Source organism: Thunnus maccoyii, chromosome 24 (genome assembly GCF_910596095.1).
Source record: "Thunnus maccoyii chromosome 24, fThuMac1.1, whole genome shotgun sequence".
NCBI classification, from domain to species: domain Eukaryota; kingdom Metazoa; phylum Chordata; class Actinopteri; order Scombriformes; family Scombridae; genus Thunnus; species Thunnus maccoyii.
In genome coordinates, this window is record NC_056556.1 from 17,555,153 (window position 1) to 17,568,006 (window position 12,854).

Below are 12,854 nucleotides of genomic sequence, written 5' to 3' on the forward strand. Positions count from 1 at the left end.
ACTCTGAATGACTAAGTGAGATTTTCCATGTAACTGGCACCACATGCTTGGTTGATCTTGGTTTTAAAAACATGTGTTGTTTGACGTGGAATGAACTGAAAACATACCTTGAGTGAGAGAAACACAGTCGTGAGAGAGAGAGAGAGAGAGAGGTGAAAGTGAGGAAGGTGGGAGGAGAGAGGGAAAGAGAAGTGACAGATTCTCCTCTCCACATGCAGTGAGAAAGCTGGACCTGCCCAGATGACCGAGACGCTGTGAGTGCCAGCAGACCACACACACACACACACACACACACACATTACATACATGCATTACATGTATGCATTATGAGGCCAAAAGTATATGGACATTGCAAACATTGAACTTAGCACAATGACTGTGTTTAAGTACAATTTTGAGGTACTTATACTTTTTTTGAGTAATTTAACTTTATGTTATTTTATACTTTTATATACTAAACATTTATCTGATAGCTATGGTTGCTAGTTATTTTACAGATTTTAGTAACAAACTAAGATTATCATATAAATTAAGGCTGCAGCTAATGATTGTTTTCATCGTTGATCAATCTGATGGTCATCTTCTTACTGAACTGATTAGTGATTTTCACATCCAGGGTGACATCTTCAAACGTCTACTACTGTCTAATACTCTTACTTTTTATACTTTTAAGTGCATCACCTGATAATACTTTGGTACTTTTACTTACTTAGTTTGTAGTTTTTACGAGTAACAACAAAGGCAGAGAAGAAGAAGACTGCAAGATACTGAACATGGATGTAAATCATGCAAGATTTTAAATACTCAAAAAATCAGCTTTGGAAATGTTTTATGAGAAAGGAGATTCATTTAACATGTTTGTTAGACTTATAAATACAGTGTGTTTTCTGAGTAACACTGTATGTAAAAAAAGTTATGTTTACAAGAAAACTCCACTAGTTACCTTTAAGTAACACTGAATGCAGGACATTTATTTGTAGCAGAGTATTCCACCGATTTTACTCATAAAGTTCAGTTTACTCATCATAAGCAGTACGACTCAGCCTGTTAACAGTTGTATAATGTCTTCTGTGGCTCTAGAGGGAGCTTTTCAGTCATAGAAAATAGCAATAAGCTATTGGTTGCATTATGGGAAATGTAGGCTCTAGTGTTTTTGGAGCTTGACCCATACTAGGGAAATAATTTTGGATCTCTTGGCCTTCAATTTTGACCATACGTTTTTAATCTATCGCTTGCGAGTCCCTGAACATCATGGAAGTGCAATGCTAAATCACTTAAGTAAAACATCTGAGTACTTCTTTCACCACTGCCATTCAGCCACAGGAGCATTAGTGACGTCCAGCACTGATGCTCCTGTGGCTGAATGGCAACTGGGATTCCAGTTCATCTCAAAGTGTTGGATGAGGTTTAGGTCAGGGCTCTGTGCAGGCCAGTCAAGTTTTTCCACACTAAACTCAAAAGCCTTCCCAAACTCTTGCTACCAAGTTGGAAACACACTGTTGTCCAAAATACCATGATATGCTTCACTGGAACTAAGGGGCTAACCTATTAAAAAGCCCCAAAACAAAAGTATGCAATGTTTACAGGGGTGTCCACATACTTTTGGCCATATAGTGTCCGCGCACACATTGCAGGCTTCACGCACTGCAGCAGCCAGCGTGCAAACATACATATACACCCATTCTGGCTACAGCCTACACACAACTCAACACACCCACACTGTGTGTCATGCATACAAACACACTGTCATACACGCTCAGGGCACAGTGCGATAGCATATGGCCAACCAACTGCTCCTCGTGCACCATCACTTGTCTTGTCCTGGAGATGATTTCCTCAAACCTGCATCATCCACCTCCTTGTGAGGGTGTGTTTGGTTCGCACTCACTGCAAGCAAGCTCCGCCACGGGTGGAGTCCACGAGTTTAAATCTATAACCTCCTACACAAACACAGTCAGCTGCAAGACCACGTCCAGAGACTTAAAATCAGCCGCCAGGAATTCTTTGATGTGTTGAATTCATCCCCCCCCCTCTGTCCTCTTCCTCCATCTAAGTCTCTCATTGTGTCTCTGATACGCACACACACCTGCACACACTCAGGTAAAAAGACACACTGTTGTGGTGGGATGAAATAACAGTTGAGACTTGCCTTTAAATTACAGGCTGTTTTCTCTTTGCTGGTGCAACATAGCCTACATTTCTCAAGCCTTGAACACTGATTCCCAAAGCAAAGAGATCCCCCCCACCCTTCTCCCCCTTCCTGTCTCTCCTCTCTTCTCTCCTGTGTGAAGCTTTGTAAAAGCAAAAAGAGCTGTTTCTCTTTTCTCCTCCTACCTTTCCTTCTCCTTTTTTGTTTCTTCCTCTTTTCCTATCTTTCTTCCTCCCCTGCCTGTCCTTCTTTCTCTCTATCTCCATGGCCTTGAATGTGGAAATCTGTGTGCCTTGAAAAGCAAAGAGCCTCTCTCTCTCTCTTTCCCTCTCTCTCTCTCTCTCTCTCTCACTCTCTCTCTCTCTCTCTCTCTCTCTCTCTCTCTCTCTCTCTCTCTCTCTCTCTCTCTCTCTCTCGTCAGGGAGGTGAAAAACCTCCTCGGATGAAGTCGAGGCTCCTTTGCTTTCAGAAACAGCGGGATGGGGGGAAGGGAGTCAGAGGCAGGGAGCCTGAGCTGAGCTCCGCCTCGTCTAGCTCAGCTGCGTAAAGTTTCCTGCAGATAGACAGGACTAGCACGGAAATGTGATAAGTCTAAATTCAAAATAAAGGCGTCAACTATGTTGGGTGGTTCCGTTTTGCTGCATTATTAGGTAATACATCTTGTATATCTAACAGTTTTCCTTTACACATTTATATAGCATACAATCAGATGATTAGTCTTCCATCCAGAAAACTCATATCTCATATCACAAAAGACTGATAATAAGTGTCTCAATGTATCATTCTTATGAGCAATGATGATTACTACCAGTGATATGGAAATGATAAGTTGATTTGAATGTAGTCATTACTCATGGTATTAATTACACATTATTACGGATCCCACTGCTTTCTTGGCAAGACACAGGCTACTCTGCCTCTGATTGGCTAGTACATGTTGCCTTCGTTGGTTAGGTGTAAGCATGTAAGATTGGTTAGGGTTAGGTTAAGAATATCAAGGTAAGCCAATCAGAGGCAGAGAAGGCTTGGGATCCATAATAACACAGTAATTACACCTGTGCTTCTTCTATTATGACACTATGACTATGGATTTTGAAAAAGATTATTAGCAGTCCAAATTTCGTTTTTCGTCTTCTGGTTGCTCCATTGAAAGTAATAAACTTCATCATTTGCTGTTATGTTACTTTTTCTCTGGGGCCATCCCACTTCGTGAGGTGGGATCTGGAGGTGTATCTTACTTCCAGTTACGAGGCGAACATGTGCCAAAGTTCCTGTTTGAAAGATAATTGTTCTTTAACATTGGACCATTATGATTTTATACAACACTGGTGAGATGATGATGACTTTATGTAGCCATAGCTTGCATTTTCCCATCCATCTCAAGGCAGGCAGGAACAAGAACATCTTTAATTTTTATTTATTTTGAATAGTTGGTCCATGAAACAACAAAATGCTTCAATGTTTCTCACTGGAGCTTTTATTCTGAAGCAATAAGCGGAAGTGTTTTTTGTCGTAGTCCTGTGGGATTGACCCTCGTGTCTCGCTGGCCAGTCAGCCTCCGCAACCCACCGCTGCCGCTTGCAGAGAGGAACACACACCAACACTCGCACATACACACACACACACACGGTAACCTCGGACGCTTCTCTCCGGTGGTAGAGGACGCTTGGTCGGACCGCGGAGGGGGTCGAGATATCGCCTCGCTTCTTCCCGGGAATCGGTTCATTTCCACCGGAGTCGGAGGGTTCTGATCGGCCAGCGATGCGGGAGCAGCTTCGGAAGTGAGTGCTGGGCTGGGGGACTTTTTATGGTGCTGATAAATAATGGTGATGGTAATTGTGCTGGTCGTAATGCAGTAAACCTGCTCACACAGACAACACATCGGCTGTGGGGTTTCACAGCAAGCAGAGAGGCGGCGAGCTGGAGCAGATATCCCCCCACACTCCGCAGAAAACACATTATTTCACCTGTAGTCCGGAATATGCTCAGAAATGGGCTGAGGAATGTTAAAGAACCGGACAAAGATGCATTCAGATTTGATTTTGGACATGCAGGCATAGATTTTCTCCCCTCTTGAGCGCTGTTAACCCATATCTGCAATCCAAAACGCATCTCGAATGAATGTCACCTAGCATGCACAAATACATTTTGTGGCCAATTTAGAAATATGCAGTCAAAATATTTACAAGTGTAAGTTTGAAATATGTTTTGCTTTGTATAGGCGGAACATACAGGGCACGAAGAGGCGTGCAGGACGTTAAATTTCCAAGAAAAGGGAGGAAAACGGTTCTATTAGGTAGCCATTACACCCAACCAGCCTCCTTCTTCATAGCGGCTGTTCGTGTGGTTGTTCCCGGGAAACCAAGCGAGGTGTGCGGCCAGCGAGCCTCTCCGACCCGCTGTCTTCTCAGGAGACCCGGACCGTGCATTCCCCCAGTTCTAATCCCTTCCTATGTGCTGTTTAACTGGGCAGTTTCTGCCATGTTGGAATGAAAAGAGGGGCATTGAATGCTTTAAAGCAAACAGACTGTGTGTGTGTGTGTGTGTGTGTGTGTGTGTGTGTGTGTGTGTGTGTGTGCGCATGTATGTGTGCGCGTGCGAACCTGCGTTTATTTGCTCGTATGTGTTTGAATTTGGCTCGACAGGGATTTGTGTGTGTGTGCGGAGCGTTGGCTGAGCCTTTGCAAGAGAAAAGGAGCACTACCAAGCAAGCAGCAACGTCTCAGTGCTTTGCATTCCTTTACAGTCACAAACGCACACACGGAGGTGCAAACACAATCACCTCCGTGCCAGTAAAGCAGCCCGTGTCTGGATCCTCCTCTGTGCGTTTTTGCACGGTGTGTGCGGAGGTGTGCGCACCGTGCACGGCGATTTTGACGTTCTGCGTTGGTCTATTTTCGGCTGGGAAATAACGCCAGGCCTCATATTTTTTTAGCGCAAACAGCGGGTTTTTATGTGTATATATACTGGTCACCCACAGTCCAGATCCTGTGCTGATTAATTTGTAGCAGTGAAGTTGGATGTGGTTGTCTGCACTTACATGGATCTCTGTGCATACGTGTGTGTATGTGCACTTCAGGAGTTGTTGAAATGAGAGCAGAGGATGCGGGCTGGCTGGTGCAGATTTTTGGCACCAATGTGATTGCAGGTGTGTGTGTGTGTGTGGACTGACTAAATACAGCTGATGGATGAAAAAGCCTCAACACACAGATTCAACTCTTGAATTTGGATAGCGGTGCTGACGTGCTCGGGCACGATTGTTATGGTGTGTGTGTGTGGTGTCTTTGTGTTCGGTGGAGATGATTATCAGCCACAAGCTCCAGTTCAGCCTCATCTGTGGTTTCAGCATTCAGAGCCAGTGATGGGAGAAACTTTGAGCTATTTATAATAACTCAAATTGGCTCTGGATGAATACAGCATCCAGAAAACATTGTGATATCTCTGTTTGATTGGTGGCCATGTCTTCAAATGGGACCAGTCTTGAGAAGGAACCTCTCACCAGCATGCTGACAGATAAGGTTTAAGATGAGACTAAGTATCCTCCTCAGCCCTCGGGAGGATAATTAGCCCACCGGAATCCTGCAGCTCAAAGCACAAAATGAAAAATATGAACGTCGGCCACTACAGAAAGAGAGATTGCTTCTGTTTCCCCCCCTCCCTCTGTGCCAGACATTCTGAGGGAGCTGTCGGATGTGCAAGTTGCTCCAAAAAAAAAAGTTAATTCCATGTTTCATGTATCAGAGTGTTCATATTAGTAAGCACTTATTAGTATTAATCTGCTCTTATTCCAAGTCATTACCCATGCCTCTGATGGCCTCTGGTTGAATTTTAAAATGAGTTCTTGTATGTAGAGTTAAACTAATGAAGCATTTAGTCTTCAGCCCGCGTACCATCTGATTGCAGCGGTGACGATGATGCTGATGATAGATTAGATTTCACCGGTTTTAAAAGGGTTGATAAAAAAGCCAATGGGCTGTTTCACGAGGGAACAGTTGTCGCGAGTGTTATCTCTGATCACTTATATTTACCAGTGGTTTCAACCTCCCGAGGCCAAAGCCATCAAAAGCTTCTTTTTTTTTTGTTCTCCGTTCATGCAATTTCACATTGATTATTACAGCAAAGCAGAGGCTGGGAAAAAAACATTCGCCAAAGGTCACAAAGTAAAATGTGTGAGAAATGAATTTGTTCCATTTGGGTTCAATCATCTCTTGGTTGAAAGGCTCTGCGGTAAGAACTGTTTTTCATATTATACATCACATAAAGGTTCATGACGGGCAGACCCTCCCTTCTGTGCATACAGCTGAGAATGTATAAATGACACTTGTGACAAAGCCATCGTTCTTACTGACACTCCTTCACTTCATCCTGCACACACAGAGCTGAGCTAATTCACCACTCTGCTAAACATATGTCAGCTATTTGCTCCATTTATTGATTTATTAGCTGCTCTATATGATTGTAGAAATGCTTGTTTTGCCCGATCAACAGTCCAAAACCTTCAAATATGAAGTCCACAGCTGAAACAGTTCAGACAGAAAATGAATCAACAGTTTTCATAATCAATTCATCTTTTCAAACATTCTCTGTTTCCAGCTTCTCAGATGATGGAGGATTTGTTTGCTTTCATATCGTAACCTGAATATAGTTGTGGGTTTCCGCTGCTGATTGGACAAAATAAGACGTCAGTGTGGGCTCTTTGTTGTTGTGGTGGGCGTTATTAAGTTTGTTCAGACATGTCATAGACCACGCAACTAACAGATGAATCCAGGATTTAATCATCAGATTCATCAGTAAAGAAAATAATCACTAGTTGCAGCTCTAGTTTAGTTTATTATCACAGAAGACAAAGAAAAGCAGTACAAGCAGGAACCAGGGAATGACTTCACTTATTCATTATTAAAATAGTTGCTGATTATTTTTCTTTAAGTCGACTGATCAATGAATCCAGGGCTGCATCTAAATATTATATTATCTATTAATTATTCAAAGTCATTCTCTTAAGAAAAAAATGTCAATTTTTTCATTTGCTTCTCAAATGTGAATATTTTCTGTTTTCTTTAGTAAACTGAATATCTCTGACTGTGACATTCGAGGACGTCACAGTGGGCTTTGAGAAACAGTGATCAACATTTTTCACCATTTTCTGACATTTTATAGACCGAACAACTAATTGATGAATGGCCAGATTAATCAATAAGGAAAATAATTGTTAGTTACAGCCCTAATATTAAATTTACTGTCATATATGACGAAGAAAAGCAGCAAATCTCTCATTTGAAAGCTGAAACCAGAGAATTTTTGGCAATTAATGATTAATTAACGATTAATTGATTATCAAAATAGTTGCAGATTAATTTTCTGTCAGTAGATAAATTGATTAATTGTTTCATCAGCAGACCTTCATATGAAAATTAAATTAGTATTTACTGAAATGTTTCTTATTGAAACATTTAGTTAGATATTATTAAGTGCTGATGTCTGATGATTTGCTATATTTTGTTTTTGTCAAAATTCCAGTGACAAGCTGTTTCAGGATGTTACTGAGCCATTAAAAACAAATGAAAGCATATATTTGTGAGCTCTGAAGATGTCTTCAGTAGGAAGCAGTGAGTCTGAAAGTACTGAGAGACGGACTAACATATGGTTAGTTTAGGTCATTTAAATCAGTTGACATTAAAAAAGCCTCTAAATGAACGTCAACCATCTCTCTTGTCACGATGTTGAAATAAGATGCCAAAGTGGCAACTAAGTTATCTTGTTTCCAGAATGGTAAGTCATCATTCTGATGAATTATCACAAGGAAAGTAATTACAGTCACAGCTCTGCATGATCCCTCAGGTTTTGTCAGTTCTTTTAGATTTTCTTTCACAAACAGCTTCCTCTAATATCCAGCTGATGAATATGGCTTTCATGCTTTTTCTCCAGCTTTTTTTCCCTTGTTCACATCACATCCCTGAAGGCCTTTGTCTGAGCTCATTCAGATGCCTGGTGTGCAGGAAACATTCTGTCGGGGGCTCATTCTCCATGATAGGCAGAGGAAGACATCGCCATAGCCCATAAACCACCTTTAATCATTCATCCAAGAGCCATAATTGACTGCAGCGAGAAGTGACACTTGCGTCTCTGTGTGGATCCATTATTTAAAACGCCTATCTGTCACTGCCGCAATAAGCTATTCAGCTGCCTGTTAACTGCAATATGTAGCATTGTGTGTTCGCACGTGTGTGGGTGTGTTTGTTATTGTGTGACGGCACGGGTGTGTGTGTGTGTGTGTGTGCGCGCGTGTGTTATTGTCTGTCAAAGAATGATGGCAGTTCAAACCAGCTTTAAGTTATGCTGCACAGAGGAGTGTCTCAGATTTGAGACAGGTCTCGGGAAATAATCCAATCAGACTTTTTTCAGCGTCAGAGTAGTTGATTTGTTGTTGTTGGGTTTTTTTTACAGTGTGAAGAGGAATTGCTGGTAGAGAAAGCAGAACGTGAACAAATAGGCTAAAAACACAGAGGTGCAGGTTCAACATTCATTCAATAACATCTCATCAGGCTTCATCAGATGTGTTGTGCGGTGCAGGATAAAGCTTGACTGATGTCGCACACGTCTTAGTTTTACCTCACCAGCTGATATTGAAGCTTAGCACTAGCATTTTCTTTTTTTTTTCATACATACTTAATTTTCATCTGCATCTCATCACACTCTCCCACTTCTGGTATGAATCTGTGGGGATATTTTTGTGAAATAAACAAATACAGACAGTATCATACAGTCAGTTTCACTAAAAACAAGACAACACTGCACTCCTTCCCCCCTTTTATTTATTGTGTTTTCTGCTTATGGTCACTTCTTCTGCTGTCTCATCTTGTTATTGTCTCTACTGGTTTCTCTCCCCGTTCGCACTGGGACAATGTGGGCAGGGATTGTGAATGTTGAATGCCTCCCCCTCCCTCTCCCCCCCCCCTCCCCCTGCACCCCCTCCCTCGTCAGCTTCAATCAGATCGCCCTCGAGCAAGGCAGCGAATCCCTGACTGCTGCGCCGGAGCTGCTCAGTGTGCACTAGTTTATCTTTTGAGAGTTTACGATGCATTATCAACACGTTGCCTTGTCCTGAGGCCATGATACAGTTTCTAGGGAGACAGTGTCAGCTTTCAGAGAGCATTAAAAAAAAAGATGTTTGCTTTCTGCAGCCCCACCATTGATAGGTTATCGCTCTCTTGTGAATTTTCTTTGTTTTTTGGGACATATGGTTAGAAGTAGTAGGACTGCAGGGGAGTCCAAGTTTAGGATTTTGTAAACATATTATCAAGTGTTTCAGCGCGTGTCTATCTGTGTGCTAATGTTAGAAAAGAGTTGCAGTATCCTCCGCTTCCAAACATATAGCTGCTTTCCTATTGGAGGCTGAGGCGGCTGTGGGTGGCAGAGAGACAGATAAGGTGATGAGGACAGGTGGGCGGTGTGGCGGTGAGATGGGAGCGGGGAATTCGAGGTTTGAAGTTGATGCAATAGTGAAATGTGATGCGATACTTTATTGATCCCTTTAGGGGGAATTCTCTTTCAGCAGAGAAACGCCCCAGGAGCCGGGAGGTTTTCAGTGTCCTGCTCAAGGACACATGAGCCGGGAGGAGCATGAACCCAGCTCCAGTCTCTCACTGATCCCATCCTGGATAAAACATAGTATGCAGCCTTGTTTTTTAAATGAAAGAGAATAAGAAAATCATGACTTCTTGATGAAAGTCTGTCTTCCACTTAGATCTCCTTCACCATCAACTTCCAACTTTTCCAGTTTAAGCTAGTGATGTCATCTGCATGCAGTCACATAAGATACACACTCATGGGAAGTTTAGTGCTGCAACTAACAACTATTTTCTTTCATTAAATTAATCATTTTGGTGTATAAAATCTTAGAAAATAGTGAAAAATGTCCATCCATTAATTGATTAGTTGTTTCAGCTCTAATCAAGTTCATTAGATTCAGCTTTCAGCATTTGCAGGTAACTAAAGTAATAAATAAGTGAAGCACTGGTAGAGAAACACAGTGGTGTTACAGAGAGAGAACAGACACCAGCCTGCACAGAGTATATTTACATTTCTCTAAAGTAGCCAGTAAGAGAAAGATCTCTGCACAGGGTCAAGTTAAAAACCCAGAATAACATTAGTGTCTAGGCAGAACTAAATGTGAAGTACGGACACAGAAAGTTAACCATTTAACTGGTAATAACATGTTTAGTATCTAGGTGGAAGCTTGAACAGTCAACAGATTCAGTGGTTTTGAAACCATAAGTCATATATCAGACATCGTGTAAAGTTCTATACAGTTAGATAAAATATTATAATTATATTATAATATTTTCATGTTTTAATTGGAATGTCTCAGTGAAACAGCCTCTTCTCTGGTATTGTTCTGTGACTCATGGATTGCTTTTTGACCCCTGGGTTTAGAATGAGGGACTGAGATTAACTCACTTTTATGATAGAGAAGAGCTAGATATTACTTTGGTGTGCTTATGAGAAGCCCATATAAACAGCTGCCTTGCTCAAGGACATCTCGTCGGAATTTCTTAGCTAATTTAGAGAAAGGGAACCACCGAGTGAATGAGTCAGAGGCCCGCATCTCCGAGCGACTGCAGCGTTCTGGATGAAAGCAGCTGTGTTTGATGCCACACGGTTATTATAAGCATTTGTCCGAGTGGCTCGGAGCAGCACGCCCGATGACGAGCTGAGTGACTGGAGCTACTGTTTGCACAGACTCTGAGCTTAGAGGATTTTTAAGTAGCTCTTCACCATGGGACCCCACTCCTCATTATCTGGAGTGGGAGTGTGGGAGAGAGGCTAGGGAGGCAGGAAAGAGAAAAACAAGGGCATGCGGCAGAAGAAGACAGCATATGGATTATTATTTGTACGTACTTTTCCAGACAAAGGTTAACTGCAGGTGCGCTTGTGTGTGACCAACTCGACATGTGTGCTTTTAACAAGCTGGGCAGGGTTGCGTTTTGTGCACCGACACGCCTCAGGCAGGAATTATGAAGCAGAAAACAGTACTTTCTCTGTAGAGGAATGCTCAGCCGCACTGTATTGAAACAAGGCATTTTTTTAGCTGTTTGTTTTGTGCAGCACAAAGTTTTTTGATACTGTATTTGCTTTCTTATCCAAATGATCCATAACACCCACTGTGTTTAGTGATCGCCCACTTTGTACACCTATTGTTCACGTGTGTGTGAGCCTGATCACAAACACCTCTATCGGAGAATGGGGGGTTTGTTTTAGCTGTAACTGATCTGATCTGTCTTTATTTGGCTGAATTTTGAAGTTTTCTGCAGCTCCACTTCTTCATTCATTTTCACCTTCATTCCACTGACAAAATGAACATAATATTTCACTCTAACTGGCTCTGAATAGACATTTAAACCGTCCTACATTTAACTTAATGACAAAATCGTCCCAGACGCCCTGATTGACATACACTCTTAAATAAGAAGCCCCTCTCGTTTCCAAGATCACAGGAAGCCAAATGTCTATTTATTAACCATTTGACATATAAAGTGGAAGGCACTATAAATGATTTCTTCAGAATCCACTGTTCTGTCTCCTGTGAAGGACTTTTCAAATATTTGATGTGCTCTGAACAAAATACTTAATTGCCTGGCTGGTAAGACATGTGGCCTCCATTAGCTTTATGTAAATAGGCAGCTGGCACATCACCATCATATTTACAGTAGCGTCTGACACCACTTCACACTCATATTTATTGTGGCAAAGAACATTTTGACGTTTTTCCCCCCAAAATAGATGCACTTTGTTATTGATGCTGCTAAATTAGCTGTCCAGATTTTCTTCTTATGTTAGTACAATAATTATTACTACAGCAGCTCAGTGGAACTAATGACGGGGAAAATCAGCTCTTTACTTTACAGTAACATATTTAGTTTTGCTGGCATTTAATATAAGTGGAGTTTTAATGTTTTCTAGATGGCATTTCTATTCAAAGTGGGTGTTAAAGATGGCATGAAATGCCAAATTAGAGTTCAGATCTTGACACTCAGCTGGGATTAAACTGGAAATATTTTGAGGATGTTCGGTGAATTTTGGCGTTTATACAACTGCAGCAAATGCTGACACCATATTTAAGGTAATAAAATAACAAATAAGCAGTAGTTGAAATAACAGCTTCTATCACTACGGTATGATGAAGACACAATAACAGAATTTATGTAAGGTGCATGCAATACCAATCTAGAACCGTTTGCTTATTTGCACAATACCAAAATAGAAAATGAAACTTCAGAAATGTCAAACAAGTATTAGAAGAGATCACACAGTTCCAGCAGATGTGTGGGCAAAGCCGAAACCAAAGCCTGAAGGCTTATTGTTCGGCTACTCTTGAAAAGAAACACAATCTCAGGAGCAATATTACTATTTGACTGTAGTTTTACTTTCGGAACAAAAGGGATTAGTTGGAGATGAGGAGTTTCTAACATGTTTAATATAAAGCTCTGGGGAACAGAATACAAAAGTAGTCTGAATTGAAATCCAGATTGTAGGACCATGGTAATAAATTCTGAACTGGGCGTTTTGATACACTGATACTGTAACCCTTGACAGTCAAGGCTGGATTACCAACTGACCAGTTGGGCAAAGTGGGCCACTGTGTAGGGCTCCAGAACTTCAGGGGCCCCAAAAGTCCCTGGCTTAAGGCCCAACACCACACCAGCAT

General features: G+C 41.6%; 1 protein-coding gene across 9 annotated transcripts in view; it reads left to right on the forward strand.

Annotated features, from left to right (window-relative positions):
- dmd (dystrophin) overlaps positions 1-12,854 on the forward strand; it is a 320,772-nt gene that overhangs the window by 272,362 nt on the left and 35,556 nt on the right. For 5 of the 9 annotated variants that reach the window (XM_042405326.1, XM_042405321.1, XM_042405319.1 and 2 more), the window contains one exon: positions 219-254. The exons of 3 other annotated variants lie outside the window; for them this stretch is intronic. In XM_042405326.1, coding sequence (XP_042261260.1) covers positions 219-254 — 36 coding nt within the window. Of the gene's footprint in view, positions 1-218; positions 255-3,680; positions 3,931-12,854 lie in introns of those variants that run through there. One more of the 9 variants, XM_042405327.1, reaches the window with a different exon arrangement.